This window comes from Chiroxiphia lanceolata, chromosome Z (genome assembly GCF_009829145.1).
Source record: "Chiroxiphia lanceolata isolate bChiLan1 chromosome Z, bChiLan1.pri, whole genome shotgun sequence".
NCBI classification, from domain to species: Eukaryota; Metazoa; Chordata; class Aves; order Passeriformes; family Pipridae; genus Chiroxiphia; species Chiroxiphia lanceolata.
The window spans coordinates 68,755,419-68,771,164 of NC_045671.1; the positions used below are offsets into that span (position 1 = coordinate 68,755,419).

Here is a 15,746-nt window from a genome sequence, read left to right on the forward strand (position 1 = left end):
ACTCCTGTCAGCTTTGTGAAAGTACTTGGCTGATTAAAGAGAGTGGGAATGGGGGACATGATAAGCATGTCACCTTGGAGAAAGCTGCATCAGCAAACATGGAAGAACCCACACAAAAATGACATTTCTGCTTGTCCCAGCTCTTGTTGCAGGACTTTCTAACTGAAATAACAAGAAAAGCTACAACTATAGCTAGTGCCATCCCAGACGCTGACAGGTGAGCCAGTGCCCAGAAATGGAGGACGCATATGTTGAGAGAGTAGTAAGGCAGAGGTGGCTGGTTCTTTTTGTTAGGATTTGTAATCTGCAATGTTGCCACCTGCTGGCAGAGCACGTGGACGGAGGACTGTCTGCCCAAATGTCCTCCTAGTTGTGTTTTCGTTGTGTGGGACACACTGAATGTTTTTGTGGGCCAGCAGCAAAGGGATTTAAAGAAGCTCGGGAACAGTCAGCTCAAGGGAGTGAATAGTGAGACTACAGAGGTAGCAGTCCCAGATGCAATGCTAAGAAGACTGGAGTCCAGACTTCAGTCTAAGAAGACTGGAGTCCAGAAGCCATACATGTGCAATGTTCACACACCTCCCACTCCAATCACCCGAACATGCTGACCTTTACCAGCATAGCCAGGCAAAGCAGCCTGGAATCAGACACTCTGTCGGATAAACACCTGAGAACTTGCCTGGGAGAGGAGGTTGTCATCTATCCCGCTAACAGCCTCCTGGCAGCAGTGCTCAGAGGGAATACCTATCATTACTTGAATTCAGGAGTCTGTAAATACTGGAAAGAGAGCTTCCTGGCTGTTTTCCTATGGATATTTCACAGTACCGGCCAGGGGAAAAAATGCGACTTACACAAGAAGAGAGGAGCAGCTGGTAGAAAGGTCATGTGCATAAATTTAAAACAGTGTCTTATGTTAAGATATCTATCTATATATGCTAAACTAAATGGGTTTGTTCTAGGTTCCTTCAATACAATACGAGATCTGATTGCTCCTTGCTCAACTCACATATGGAGCTAAAATATGGCTTTTTAAATGGACTACAATCTAGCCTTGCTGACAATAAATCAACAACAAAGCCCAGTGTATAACCACTCTCACCCCAGGAATCATTTACTAAATACATCTTTATTAATAATAACTGCACAAGTAAACAGAATTTTCTGCATTGACACAATGAGATAGGATTATATTAATTTACAGAGGTCTGGCATTCATGGCAAAACCCAAGCACAAGAATACCTATATGTATTTTTAACACTTTCTCACCTGCATCCCTGGGGAGACAGTTTCAAGGGCTACCTAAAGCTTTACATGCATTTAGTCAAAAACTGGATCTCCAACCCTTGCTAGCCTTGAAAACATTTGCAAGTTCTGAATGGGATTTTCTACAGCACTCCATGTTGGAAAACACTGCCCTAGCAAAAGTGGTGAGAGCTTCACCTGTGTGTTCAAGAGTTTCACTTGTGTGTTTTCTGTCACATCTCACTTACAATTAAGAGCTGTTTCTAATTATGCAGGAGGATCCCATAAAGATGAATCAAAAGGAACAAAATTCTGAATTGCCTGGGAAACATGAACAACCAACATCCAGAGATGTATCCTCCTGGTAACCAGGCCATCCATGACACTCAGGAGAAACTCCACTCCTGCAGCAACCACAAGTTTCATTTGCCAAAACAATGTCCACAGCTTCCCCCCAAACAAACTGTTCAGGAACATCACTGTTGCCTTAAGGAGCAGCATAACCACGTTCCTCCAAGCCATATGCTTCAGGTGATCTTCCACTTGTCTTGTGAACTAGCAGGTGAGAGAATCATAGTTTCTAAGCGTGGAACATAGGGAAAACCCTCACTTGTTCAGCCTTCTGGTTGAGCAGCAAGCAAAATTGCAAATAATACAGAACAGTGGGTAACACCTGGTAACACCTGATGGCTGAGATGAGAGATGAGGTGTGCATGCCATGAAGGCTGGGCAGAATACAGGTTCTGCTACTGTTGAGCTGATCCTGCTGCAAGGTAAGGCCAGAGAATCAAGGTTTTGAACATCCCCTCTAAAAAAGTATTTGTACTTTTTCTGATACACATGCTATGCAATTATCAGTTCTGACATGTGCATAAAGTAACCTGTAGAGATTTTGTGGGTTTTACTTGGAAATATAGATAACTGAGCAGAGATTTGTGTTCCTACTGTAACTTCTGTTATAAGTAGCATTTTAACTGGCAGATCTGCCTTTCAGTATGATCACTGTGCAAGAACTACTATTTCCAATTTTAACTAATAATCTTATCTTTTATTGTAATATACCAAGCTATCAACAAAATAATTATACCCAAATGTGTCAACTCCAGTTTACTTAGGACTTGGCTGTGCACCCAGCCTTTCTCTGATTTCAGCAAAATCTGTAACTGGCAGAGTTATACGAGGATTGAAAGCACTGGTCAGTGCTCACAATCAAACATCACCTTCCCTCATTCTTGCTATTGCTTCCTCTCCTGTACAACACAGACTAAGCTCAAAGCACCACTGTCCTTGGCATTGTACTTATTGTATGCTACTGTGGGAGGATTTTCTACAAAGCATTGTTCAACCATATCCGCAATGCAGGTGTAAGATGAGAACTGAACCCGTCACTGACACCACCAGAAACAACCACAGGAAAATCCGGTCCAGGACTTGAGCTACAAACTTCCAGTCTTGTACAACCTGGGAAGGACAGAGGGAAGACAAACATAAACATAACAAGCCTAGTACTTTGTTGATGCTGCTGCATGTATTTCAGCTCCCCAATCTGTTTTTAAATTAGAAGTTTGTAGAGTGCTGTATCTTAAAACTGGCACAGATCACCTTTTCAGCACTCATAGCTGCAAATCACCCAGAACTCCAAAACAATTCCATAGTTCTACACACGTGGGTAATCAGACTTTTTCAGCCTGTGTGAAAGCTTTTAGATACTGTGTATGTGAAAGTTTACAGACTCAAAGCTTGAAGATGGCCTTATAGCAAACTGGGTTTCGTTTCACTGAACTGCATTTCCCTTGAAGTGCCAGGACGAAGCTCTGGCACAGTGCTTGGACACAGGCATTGCTTCAAGCACAAGTGGTTGGACTGGCTTGTGTTTGCTTAAGTGTTTTGTTGACTCGGATTGAATACATGTAGGAGGGGAATTTTGAATTGCGAGTCCTGGCCACAACCCTGCACACACAATAGTGCTATTTATTAAATGAATTCAAGGGACCTTTCATTAAAAATGGCTGTTCAGAGGCTTCCAGATTCACATGTATCCCAAACTCACGCAGGACAAGGTTATTAAAATAATCCCAAACCAGGATTTCCTCTAGGAGAGTCTGCTGTGGCCTCTTGCATCTGTGAAGAGCTGGAAACTCTCACATCACAATACACTTCTCCTTGAAGCAGTGTGTTGTCCCAAAACCCATATTATTTATCAAGGTCCAGGAGGAACATGTCCCAAGTGAGAGCAGGAAAGAGAGGCAAAGGAAAAAGCATGCAGAAAAGGAAAGAATTTGCAAGCTATTGCTATCAGCGATACTGTGATCTCTCCTTGTCCTTCACCTACCTGTCTGATGAAATGCTCCTTTTTAACGTGCCTGGAAATGTACCGAATGGAGTCGGCGGCCTTTTCCAGAAAGGCAACGACGATTTTTTCTCTGTCTTTGCTTGCCTGTGTTTCTGCTTCCCCAGAAACTTTGATTTCAAGGTGCTTCCCTTTTCTTCAGCTTCTGAGAAGGAGTAGCGATCTACGTGGCCCTTCATGCAGAGCAGCCGAGGCAACTTCTGGAGAAAGAGTCTTTTAACCCAGGGAGCCATGGGATGGTAAGTTGCTGAGGATCGGTGGTGGACATTGATGACAAACACAGTCACGATGATGGGAGAGGGTCACAAAAATCATGATGAAGAGCAGATACTCACCGATCAGGGGGATGACTTTGGAAGAAGAAGGGATTATTTCCTCAATCACTAAAAGGAAAACAGTGAGGGAAACTAGAACTGACGTAGACAGTGAAAGTTTTTCGCCTTCATCTGAAGGTAGGTAAAACACCAGGACAGTTAGAAAAGACAATCCCAGGCAAGGTATTATTAAGAAAAGAGTATAGAACAGGGGAAGGCGTCTCAACACAAAGGAGTAAGTCACAAATGGGTAAGAGTACAGCCCATCCTTCCTGTTGCCTTTCATACCTTTGGCATTTAAGATCTCCCACTCCCCATTATCAAAGAAATCTGTCCTATCTACGTTTTCATCCACTAAAATCAAATCCACCATATTGCCATCATATGTCCACGACCCAAACTTCATGGAGCAGTTCTGCCTGTCGAAGGGGAAGAAGGTCACGTCCATTGTGCAGGAGCTCTTGTAACTGGCCGGCGGTGTCCAGGTCACTACTCCATTGTACTTCACCACGGCTTTGGTCATCAGGGATCCTTCAAAACGTCCATCAGCACTGGGAGTTGGATAGGAAGAAACAGTACCAAGTTCAGGACTATGTTTGCCCCAGTCCTACCACCTCTCAGCTCTGCTTTTTGTCCCTTACCCGAGCACAAGGGAAGCCAACATTCACGCTGCCTAAAGAAGCAGCCTTGTGTCAGCACACCCAAGCTTCATGGCAGCTGACATGCCTTGCCTGAGCTCCGGCCCTAAGCTCTGAGCAAAGAGCCATGTTACTCACTTTTCAAACAAAACAATGTCAGGAAGCCACAGAGACTCAGAGGGGACACGGATAGCAGTGATCCCACCGTATTCCTCTGGATTCCAGGAGAGCTTGTGGTCCATCCATTCCTGTAACAAAACAACAGAGTCCTCTGCCCACTCGTATGCAGCAGCCTCATTCCTTCCCCCAGCTCCTGCCTTCCCCCAGTGCTGCAGGGCCCCTGCTGTGCCCCTGCCCTGCGCAGTATAATGGGTAGAGCTTGGTGTAAGGCTGCTCAGACGCAGAGGGGATGCCAGATAGGCATGGCTGGGGGATGTTAATTCCCACAAGCACTGCCCTCCATACACAGTTGGGACCCAAAACTCCATCCCAATGCAGGCAGCCTCAGGGTAGGCACTCCTGGAGAGGCACTTGACTCTCACTTCTCCTACCATCCTGTATAGCCCACCTGAGGGTAGTCAAAAGAAAGGAGCCACTTCCCTTTAGTACAGCACCCCTACTTCCCTCTGTGGACCAGCCCATGGTGGTTTTGGCTGGCATGGACCCCACAGAAGAGCCAGGTGGCATGGTTACTACTACTTAAGTGTAAAAGAGGTGGCCTTTATTCACTTTTCAGTGGAGACATGGCTTTTTCCGTGAACAGAACACAGGACCTAATATCTGTGTTCATTATCCTTGCAAAAAAGTCATTTTCTTTCATCAGAAAGACCTGTACACTATTGCAGCTTTTTCAGATGGAGAGATAATAAAAAAGTGGCTCCAGCAATCTGGAGATTACCACGGAAATGCAGTGGAAAATCAGCTCTCTGATCAGAAAATCAGATCTCTGTTCATTATAGAGGAGGATTTTCACTTGCCCACAGAAACAGCAGCGAAATGACACAAGACCTGTAGACTGTGGTCAAAACCAAGAAGCAGAAGATGAACCAGTTTCCATTAGCTCCAGCACTAAGGAATCTCCAGGGATGTGGGGGCCTCAGTCTTCCCTGGACAATTTCCTCCACGGCTTAAGGAAGAACCAAAAAAGCTGTATTCTCTGATTCCTCTTCCACTGTATTGTTCCTCTATTACTTCTTTGGTTCCACATGTGTTTCACAGCTATACCTACAGACACTTGTTATTGCAACCCTTTGCAGTGTGACAGCAACCCAGAGCCTCAGGAGAGACCTAAACAGAGACAGGGAGAGTGAACATCCTGCTCCTCCAGGGGTAGGGAAGGGATAGGGCCCAAGGTCAAGGGTAGGTGGTTGGGTAGGCCCCTCCTAAAATCTGGCACAAAGCACAAGCAAAGGAGGCAGTTGCTCAGGGTGGACACCACGGCAGAGTCCAATGGCCCCACTACCTGCACCAGAAGAGATATGCACCTATTCTCTGAACTGCCCAGATGGCTGGTATCAAGTATCAGACATGGCTTTCCACCCCTTGCTCCTGAAGAAGGGATGGGAGCTGTTCAGGTGTGGAGAGAGGGGGTCGTTGCTGCTCTCAGCCTCACCATCAGGAACAGAAAACATCACGTTTCATGTGAACTTTTTGAGGCTGGGTATCTAACAGATGTTTACAGCAGCCTGGGCTGTTAAGTGATCACAGTCTCACCGATGTCCTGGACACTTCCTGTATAGGTGCAACAAGGCTTAGGCTGGAAACATCATTCAAGGGGATAGTCAGGGCTGATAGCAGCAGCCAACACAGTCAGCTTGTAGCCTGCATTAATACAAGAGCAGCAAATATCCTGTGACCCACCTGGAGATATAATCATCCCTCTGGAGTTGAATTGGAGCAGGCCCTTGGCCTGGGTATTTGCTGCATCTGCAACACTCCTCGCTTCTCCCCGCCCTGCATTGATTTCTCTCCCAGCTAAGTGCTCTTTCATGTCTGCAAGGCAAATGGTTGTATGCCTTCTACTAGAGCAGAAAATAGGATGTGTGCAGATTTTGAAGTTGAGCAGTTTAGAAAAAATAGGAATCTCCCTATGGGCTACGCTGACACGAACTGTAGCAGAAGCCCTTCCTCTCTTCTCCCTTTCTTCCAAGCTGCTCCAGACCTTCTAATTGCTCTTTCTTTTCTCCAGTTCTGTCAAATTCCTATCTCTGTGCTGTCACTCAAGAGCTTAACCCATAGCAAGTGGACCAAGAAACACAGGATCCAGATTCTCGATCCTTAGTTTACTCCATAGCTTGCCTGAGGTCCAGATACTTTCTTAGCAGCCACTAAAAGCTTCTCTGCACCTTGTGTGTTTCTACCTGCATGCTCATCAAGTCCCACCATCTTGAGCATAAGGATATTTTAGTTTAACAAAAAAATTAAAATCCTTGGATTTAGTTTTTGCCCACCTAAGAAAAGTCAGACTCTTGCAGAGAAATGATGAAGGTAATCAAGAGCAGTCAGCGTGGATTCACTAAAAGTAAATCATGCTTGACTAACCATATTGCCTTCTATGATGAAACAACTACCTGAATGGATAAGGGGAAAGGAGTGGGTATTGTCTACCTTGACTTCAGCAAGGCTTTTGACTGTTTCTCACACATCCTCGTAGGCAAACTCTAGAAGAGTCGTAATCAGTGGCAGAGGGTCTAATCGAAGGCCTGTCACTAGTGGTGTCCCCCAAGGTTCAATACTGGCCCAGAATTGTTTACTTATCCATCAATGACTTGGATGAAGGGGCAGACACCTCCTCAGCAAATTCACTGATGACACAAAGCTGAGAGGAGTGGCCAGTACCCCAGAGGGCTGTACAGCCCTTCAGAAGGACCCTCGACAGGTTGGAGAGTTGGGCAGAGAAGAATCTTCTGAAATTCACAAAGGCAATGCAGGGTCCTGCACCTGGGGAGGAATTACCCCAGGCACGAGTAAAGGTTGGGGCCGACCTGCTGGAAAGCAGCTCTGTGGAGAAGGACCTGGGGGTCCTGGTGGACAACAAGCTGTCCATGAGCCATCAGTGTGCCCGTGTGGCCAAGAAGGTCAATGGGATCCCGGGTGCATTAGGAAGAGCATGGCCAGCAGGTCAAAGGAGGTGATCTTGCCCCTCTACTCTGCCCTGGTGAGGCACATCCAGAGTGCTGTGTCCAGTTCTGGACTCCTCAGGACAAGAGAGAGATGGAGCTCTTGAATTGAGTCCAGAAGAGAGCAAAAAAGATGATCAAGGACTGGAGCATCTCTCCTATGAGGAAAGCTGAGGTTTTTGGGCCTTTCAAGCCTGAGAAGAGACAACTGAGGGGTGAACCTCATCAATTACATAAGTATCTGAAGAGAGGGTGTCAAGAGGATGGATACAGGCTCTTCTCAGTGCTGAGCAATAGGACAAGAGGTAACAGGCAGAAACTGGTGCACAGGAAGTTCCACATGATTGAACATGAGGAAGACTTCTTTACTGTGCAGGTGACCAAGCACTGGAACAGGTTGCCCAGAGAGGTTGTGGAGTCTCCCTCCCTGGAGACATTCAAGAACCACCTGGATGTGATCCTGTGCAATGTACTCTAAAATGACAGGGCTTAAGCAGGGAGATTGGAGGCAGATGACCTACAGTAGTCCCTTTCAAAAATACCCATTCTGTGATTCTGTGACTGTGATTCCCCCTCAACCTCAAACACCCAGGGTGAAGGACAGACTTCCCTCAACCTACCCAGCAGCTGCAGAAGGAGAATGTCTAATGTCCCTCTGTCATTAGAGAGTCTGGTTTGTTTTAGTGTTTTTTCACTTTTCCCAACCCAAATGAAAAAACAAATTAATTCTACTTGGTTTTATGTACTTTTTCCTAGATGTTGTGCTTATGCACTCTAATAATTCCCAAGCAGTGGATTGCATGTGGACAAGTTCAAACTAAGCCTATACAAATGCAACAATTCCAGAGCAGGACACCTGTGTCAGGCTACAGGTGTTTAGTGCACAGCCTGACATTCTGGGGCCACCTGAATGTGTGAAAATCAGAGTCTGTGCCTCATTTTCTGCTCCCTTGCATTCATTTGGGTCTTGATGCTCTCAGCCCACCAGACTAAGAAGGGGTATTAGAAACAGCACCAACCTCCTGAGAGCCCATCTCAGCAACTCTGGAAAATCACAGGGCTGAGTTACCCTGGGGAGCTGCCCTGGCTAAAATCTGAGCACAGCCTCCAAAGGCCTCCAGAGAAGTCAGTGTGTCTACAGTGCACACTTCTGGTACATCCTTCTTTTAGGCATAGGCAAAAGGATCAGACAAAGTGCCCTGGTTCTCTTCCACGCCCAAGGAGACATTGAATGGATGGTGGAATTCCCTAATGTCTGCAGCATGTTTGGGGTAACCTCGCAGCAGAACCTGACTTGCCACAGTAAGAGAGGTGACCCAAGCTCCAGGCTGTGACTCTGGGAGGTCACTGCTGCAATACAAACAGGGGTGCTTAGCATGGGAGGATTAACCCAAAATGTTCCTACGCAGGTTTTAAGCAGCAATGGAGAGAGAGGTGGGCAGGGTGCCTATCTGTATTAGCTTCTCAGACCTAATACCCTTGGACAGTCTGGACTTGCTTTTGGCCCCCTGGTGGGAGTCAAGGTCCCCCTCCTCTGCAGCCACTGTAATGCAGGTGAAGACATCACCCAGCCAGAGGGATGAGGCTGCCCCGTGGCACATGAGACTGCTGTCCTAGACTGAGCCAAGCAGCCAGCTCTTCCCTAAGAACAAGGGAGAAAACCAAACCCAGGAATATTCTATCAAAAGCTGCAAAAGGCTGTAAAATCTTTCGAGGGACACTTGTAGGAACAGAGAGAATGAGGAGGGTGAAGTGGGTTGATTTCACAGCAAGCATGGCTTGGTCTGCAGGGGAAGGTGGGTGCTGCAGCCTGCGAGGAGAGTGGATGGGAAGGGGGACAGGACAGATGAGGGCACAGGGGTGACCTCTATAAGAGGGCTCTGCTGTCTGCCCAAGTGGATACTCAAAGTAAAGAAGTCAAGACTTGTCCCTGTGCACAAAAGGGGCTCTGCAATTGCAGCTGAAGGTGGGGAAAATGTAAATACCACAGATATTTTAGGGCAGGCTCTCAGCATCTGGATTTGGATCAGAGGCAAATTCCTCCAGCAAAAGGAGAAATTCCTGTCTTTCGTGTAGTGAGGGGAAGCCTAAGCTTTTCCCTCTTCAAGGGAGAGCATCTTTGCACACAATGTCCATATAGTTTTTAGGGGTCTTGCTCCACCCAGAAGCTCACACTCACTGTGGCACTACAGGACCCAGGCTGAGACAAAATCTGAGCCACATTTCTCCCCCACCAAGCCCAGGGACCCCCAGGGACCCTTTTTCCATGGCATGATTTCAAGTGCAGCCGTTTTTTATGTCCTCGGCCTGGGATCAGCTGAACATGTTTGTAGATACTCACATGGCCGATAGACTTAAAATAATTGTCACAAGGTCAATAAGCTGTGCAATGTAACCTAAACCACAGCAGTGTTCTTCAGGACTGAAGGCAAAAGGAGACCTAGCAGTTCAACTTGCACCATTCCTGCATTTGTATAAATCATTGTCACTTCCAGAACCAATTATGTTAGAGAGATATGATTAATTTGCTACAGCTTTTATTGGAGAAGGGTGTATGGGGGTGTGTGTAACATGCTGGCCTTTTCTTTCTCTTTACATATACTGAAGAATGAAGAGAAAGCTATCTGAGGCTTTACCTCAGGCAAGGGAGACGTGCTTGTGTGACCTCTAAGTCTGAGACAGGATAGTCCCTCAGGGCACACTCAACATCCCAGGATAGCCACTGCAGTATGAGGTGTGTTGCTTCCCTGAAATACAGCTGGCTTGAGCACAGAGCTGGAGTGCAGCTCGGGAAAAGAGGGGTACCCTATGTCCTAAAGGCCCACCTGCCTGCTTTTCTGTCTCTTACGCATTTTCTAAAGCGAGAAGACCGAAGGTAAAAATTTCAGGCAAGGTACATGATGCAACCTTTGTCTGGCCACTCAGCCACCGTGAATGGGATGGATGACACAGAGGGCAGCGGCCAGGATGGCCACTCAGGTCAATAGCCCCACACGGGGGAAAGGGGAGATCTGATGTGGTTTAACTTACCTGTTTCAGCCACACGTTGGTTGTCATCAGCTGATTCTTCTCATCCTAGGGTGACACAAAGTAGAGGATTGCAATATAAAACAGATAGCAGAAGCAGACCTAGCCTACTGAGTCCAGGAGATGAGATCCCACTGAGATGAGGCGATCCCTGTGGTCCTGTTTCCCGCCGTGAGCCTGGGCTCTTCAGCACTGTGGGGGAAATGAATGACTTCCTGGGTGCTGTTCCTTCTCTCATTGGGAGCTCCTGCAGCTGGAAAATGGAGGTCTGGCATTTCACAGGAGCTCAAAGGCATCGCATGCCAAAGACCCAGGAGGCAGCAGGGCTCAGCCAGCCCATGGTGTCAGGTCACACACACATGGCTGTGGGCTCACAGGGTGGCTCAACCTCCCCACACTGCTCAGCCTAGAGGGAGTTTGGGAAGATACAAGCTGAAACATTGTCCTGAATATGTAAATAAAGCACAAAATTAGTTGCCTTCCACAGCACAAGAGGACACTGCCAGGGCTGAGGGATGGAAGGAGCACACTGTTGTGTGGGTACCTCTGGGCCTTGTGGAAATTCTGCTGTGCATTGCAGTGGAAAGGAAGGGAAAATATCCTCATGGGCAAAAACATGGGATTGACTGTTTGCCTCTAGAGTTTTATATGAGTAACCAGCTGGGTTAAGACATGAACTGCCTTTGGCCTGGAGACAAGCTTGCTTAGAATGAATAATATCCAACCAGCTCTACTCTTTCTCACCCACCTTGCCTTGTCATTAAACTGCAAACACAGATGCCAGGGACTGTCTGGCATGGGTTGTTTGATAAAACCTGATGGACATTAAGCCTTATTTCCTGAGGACAGGAGGGGAAAAAGGACCTTCAGGTTTCCTTCTAAACAATGAGTCCTACAGCCCATGCTAAGTGTGGGGCAGAAGGCCATAGCACCATATTACGCTCAGCCTTTCGCTGCCCAACCATCACTGTGCATTTTGTGCGTGAGCAGGCAAAGGTAACAGCATCACCGGCCCTCCCAGGTGGATACGTGCCTCTATAAAAGAAGGAGTGTTTTACCAAGCCTGATGCAACACTTACCACATCACAAGCTGCGATATCTTTAATCCAAAGAAGACTTTGATGGTGTCATTGGAGTTTTCCACAGGACGGATCCATTTCTGATAGCCTTCAAATAAGTGCCTGAGGAGCGCATCCTCGTTTTCAGCGATTGAGCTGAAGGCATCCACGTCTGGAAGAGAACAACAGAGTGGGGACATGCCAGAAAACAGACATGGAGGAAAGCCACGACATGAAGGAGTGAGGCAGAGCGATGAGGTGAGACAAATTCGCCTTTGGGCAGCTCTTGTCTTGTACAGTAAAATCTGTAGGAATTCAGATGCACAGACTCTCAGCAGAACCAGAACAAGAGGATGGAAAGACAAGATGCACACCAAAAAAACCCTCAGTCCAGAGCACTGACTCTGTACTAGGTTTATATTTTCTGTGGCCTTTTTGTCTTGGGACAACACACTTGCCCAGTCTTTCTTGTTTATTACTAATTAGAAGACTGACAGGCTCAGAACATCAGGTTCCCTCTTTCACTCTTGAGTAGCAAATATCCAGCCTGATAAAAAAAACACCTTGAGAAATAGTTCTGATATTTCAGATATCTATGCTGTACCACAGAGAACTGGGACCACAGGGGAGACCTGGTCACTGTGGGGCAAACCCCAGTTGGCTAGCTGTGGCAGCAATTCACCTGTGGGCAATTCAGGGTCCAGGGATTCATTTGCACTTGGCCAGTTTCTGTGCCTCTCTGAGATGGAGGCTGTTCTGCACAAGGATTGGGGGTGGTGGGATTTCCTCGCTGTGAGAGACAAGCCTGAGGGAGCCTCATGCAGGACTTGAAAGTGAATCCTCATTCTGGTGGTTAACCAGGGGATAGCAGCAAATCATCCAGAAGCTGAAATTGTCCCAGGGGACAGGTGGGGCAGGCAGGCAACATCAAAAGGCAAAGGGAGTTCATCTGGCAGCAGCAGGAGCTGGATGATGCAGGCCAGGGCCAGGTCTGCCCTGGCAAGAGAGGCAAGCAGAAAGGCATCATAGGCTGTACCTGCAAGACTTGGGACTCCCATGATCAATGACACCATGCTCTCCCTTCCCATCGTTACTGTGAAAGGGGAAGGGCAGTTCAGACCCTCCAGGGGTCTGAACTGGCCCGGGGCCCAGCTCATGCCGTGCCAGCCCCGGGGTGAGCCCCCTGTGCCTGGGTTGCCAGCCATTAGGTGCAGGAGGGGTCTGCAGGCAGAGGGTCACAGCCGAGGGACAGTGCAAGGACAGGACTGTGGGAGAGCCCTGGTGGGAGGGCACAGTTAATGGGCTCACACACACTGTGCAGCAAACATGAGAGTCAAGGCAGCCCCCAGAAGGGTTCCTATGCCACAGGGAGAGAGGACAGGGCATCTGAGCCCAGCAGCTCCTCCAGAGAGAAAACTGGAGACAGAGGGTAGTGCTCTGTCACATACATGGAAGAAAGTATATAACCACAGACCACTGTCTCTGTCCATTTCCTCTTTCCCAGCAGCTGCTGCACATCTCCTGGGCAAGACAGGCTGTGCAGCCTCCTCTACCTCAGCGGGGTCTGTCTGAAGCTGTGGGCAGGGCAAGACCTGGCAGCAAGCAGCACAGCTGAAGGACTCCCTAAAGCGAAAACCTGCTCTCATGCCAGGGCTTTCCACGGGACAAAATCATTCCCTCATGCAGTCTGGATCTCTTTAAGATAGCACAAGGTCCAAGCAACACTGCCATCCCCCCCTTCCAGACACAGCAAATGACTGTTCCTCTTTGAGGAGTTATAAACACTGAAATCTAATGATTGCCACTCACACAGGGTGACAATTAACTTTCCTGTCAGATGTTCTAGCACAAGCTGTGTTTGTCCCCTGTGCTTGGAGTGCAGCTGTGGTGGGGTTACTAATCCCTTTGGGGGGATAGAGGCTGGCTGGTCAGAGGGAGCTTTCAAGCTCATTTCCACCTGCTTTGTCCTACAGCCAGGAATGGCTCATGCAGGTGACAATACAGGTTATAGCAGCTCTTGTGGCCACCCTTTGCCTTGCCCCTTTGTCACACGCCTTGAAGTCTTCTATTTCCAGCTGGGAACCACAAATGTCCCTTCTGCTTGTTCCAGGGCCTCTTTTCATGCCAGAGATTTTTCTAGCTCTATCACAGCAAATTAAGGACAGAGTGTGGGGTCTATCCTAGGAAACTAGATTGCTGCCCAAACATGCCAGGACAGGCATTGCATCCACAACCAAAGGAGGAGAAAGAACACATTTCTTCCTCCTCACTACCCACAACCTCAGTGGTCCAATCCCCTGACACATAAGAGTCTCTGCAGAGACTCCATCTCCTAACTTTTCACCTTCGCTTTAAGAGCTTCATAGGAATATATGGTTGTTAAAAACGGGAAATTTAATGGAAAAGCCATTGAATAGAAAAATTCATAACACCCAAATATGCAGGATCAAATCAGCTTTGTCTTAATGCTAGAATACATTGCTCTGGGTTTATTTGGGTATGACTTCCCGCACACGTACATGCAGCCACACACCCTGTGTGTTGGTGGATGTGTACAACATCCCTCATACGAAAATGGTGCCATTTCACAGCCCACACCTCACACAAAGTTCAGGGACCCTAATGCTCCAAGAGAGTACAGCAGAGAGGTGACAAAGCTGTTTTGGGGGATGGATGTGTTGATTCTCATCTGCTGGGGAGCCACACAAAAGATGTGAAAAAGAGAAGTCTCACAAAGAATTAAGTAAGAAAGAAGAAGGTTGTTGCCTTCAGGCAGCTCAGTACTTGCACAAATACAGTTTAAAAGCAGAAGCTATTAATGGGAAGTCAGACATGTCAAGTGTGAAAAATAGCCTAACAGTTTCTTTGATCAAGACCCATCTGATGAAGAAGCCAGCTAATGCCACGGAGGAAAACACTGAACAAAGTAGCACTGCCTTTGAAAAAAACAGAGAAACAGCCACAGGACAGGTACATCCCTGAATGGTGCATAGAGGAGGCAAAATCTGGGGAGCTCCCCAGCAGGTTACCATGTATGCAAGTACCCGAGCACTGTTTGCCATCCCCACTCTTCCCCATGTTTTTGTTTCTCTCTGTGGTCCGTGCAAGTAGCAGATCTGCACCGGTGCAGGAACAGGAGTGTTGAGGCAGGAAGCCTTCTGAACAACATGTGCAAAAACACCCCAAGAAACACAGACAGGACAATTAGCCTTTCCTCAGTTTGCCTGAGGCATTTCAGTTTCCCCTCTTGGTGATGGAGATTCTCCTGTGATTTCCTTTAGCAGTGAGAGTCAAAGCTTAGGATTTTTCTGCTACTTGCTAGCCCACAACTACCCTGCCACCAGCTATTAAAACCTTGTTGTGAAACTGCCTGTGGTTGCAACACAAAGGCAGCAGCTGATATAACCCTCTTTTGCTAGTCAAACAAACGTTTAGAGGAGGACCAAGGGAAGCCAGTATTCACCTTAACCCAAGAAGCAGCAACGCTAAGAGCCCAGTAGAAAAAAGATCTTGACCACCTGCAGCTCAGCTCGTAAGAAGAAGAAATCACACCTACCTGAGTGGCTCACACACAGAGCAAAGAGCACCAGGGACAGCATGGGCACCGTAGTGGCTTCTCCTTCAAATTTGATCTTCTGTTTCGGAAGCAAATCGGTCTCATCTTAGTAGGGGACTAAAACAATCTAGTTGAAACCAAGGCGGACAGCTGAGTCTGCAAGGCAAGGCAGCACCTTTCTAGCCTTATCTTGCCCTCATTGTGACGCTCGGTAGATCACACTTCATTGATTTTCAGTCAGCTGTCACATCCAGTTCGTAAGTCTAAAACAGGGCTCTGGGTCCTAAACTCTGACTGATCTGTTTGTGGCAGTATTTAGGTGGCTAGAGCCACTGCGGTCTAGGGGTATAAGAGAGGCAAGTTCTTTAAGGAGGAGAAATGTCTTTCACTATACTGCTAATTACAGCGGGGAAAAAAAAACCCACAAAACACCATGCTGCA

At 47.4% G+C, this 15,746-nt stretch overlaps 1 protein-coding gene across 1 annotated transcript; it reads right to left on the reverse strand.

The window, feature by feature from the left end:
* Positions 1-1,167: 1,167 nt before the first annotated feature.
* On the reverse strand, positions 1,168-15,658 carry CHRNB3 (cholinergic receptor nicotinic beta 3 subunit). Its single transcript, XM_032676498.1, is given in 9 exon segments — positions 1,168-2,611; positions 2,614-2,704; positions 3,576-3,676; positions 3,679-3,886; positions 3,888-4,458; positions 4,684-4,793; positions 10,695-10,739; positions 11,767-11,921; positions 15,306-15,658. Coding segments are annotated over 9 exon segments (1,365 nt in total). The 5' UTR covers positions 15,349-15,658; the 3' UTR covers positions 1,168-2,570.
* Positions 15,659-15,746: the final 88 nt, after the last annotated feature.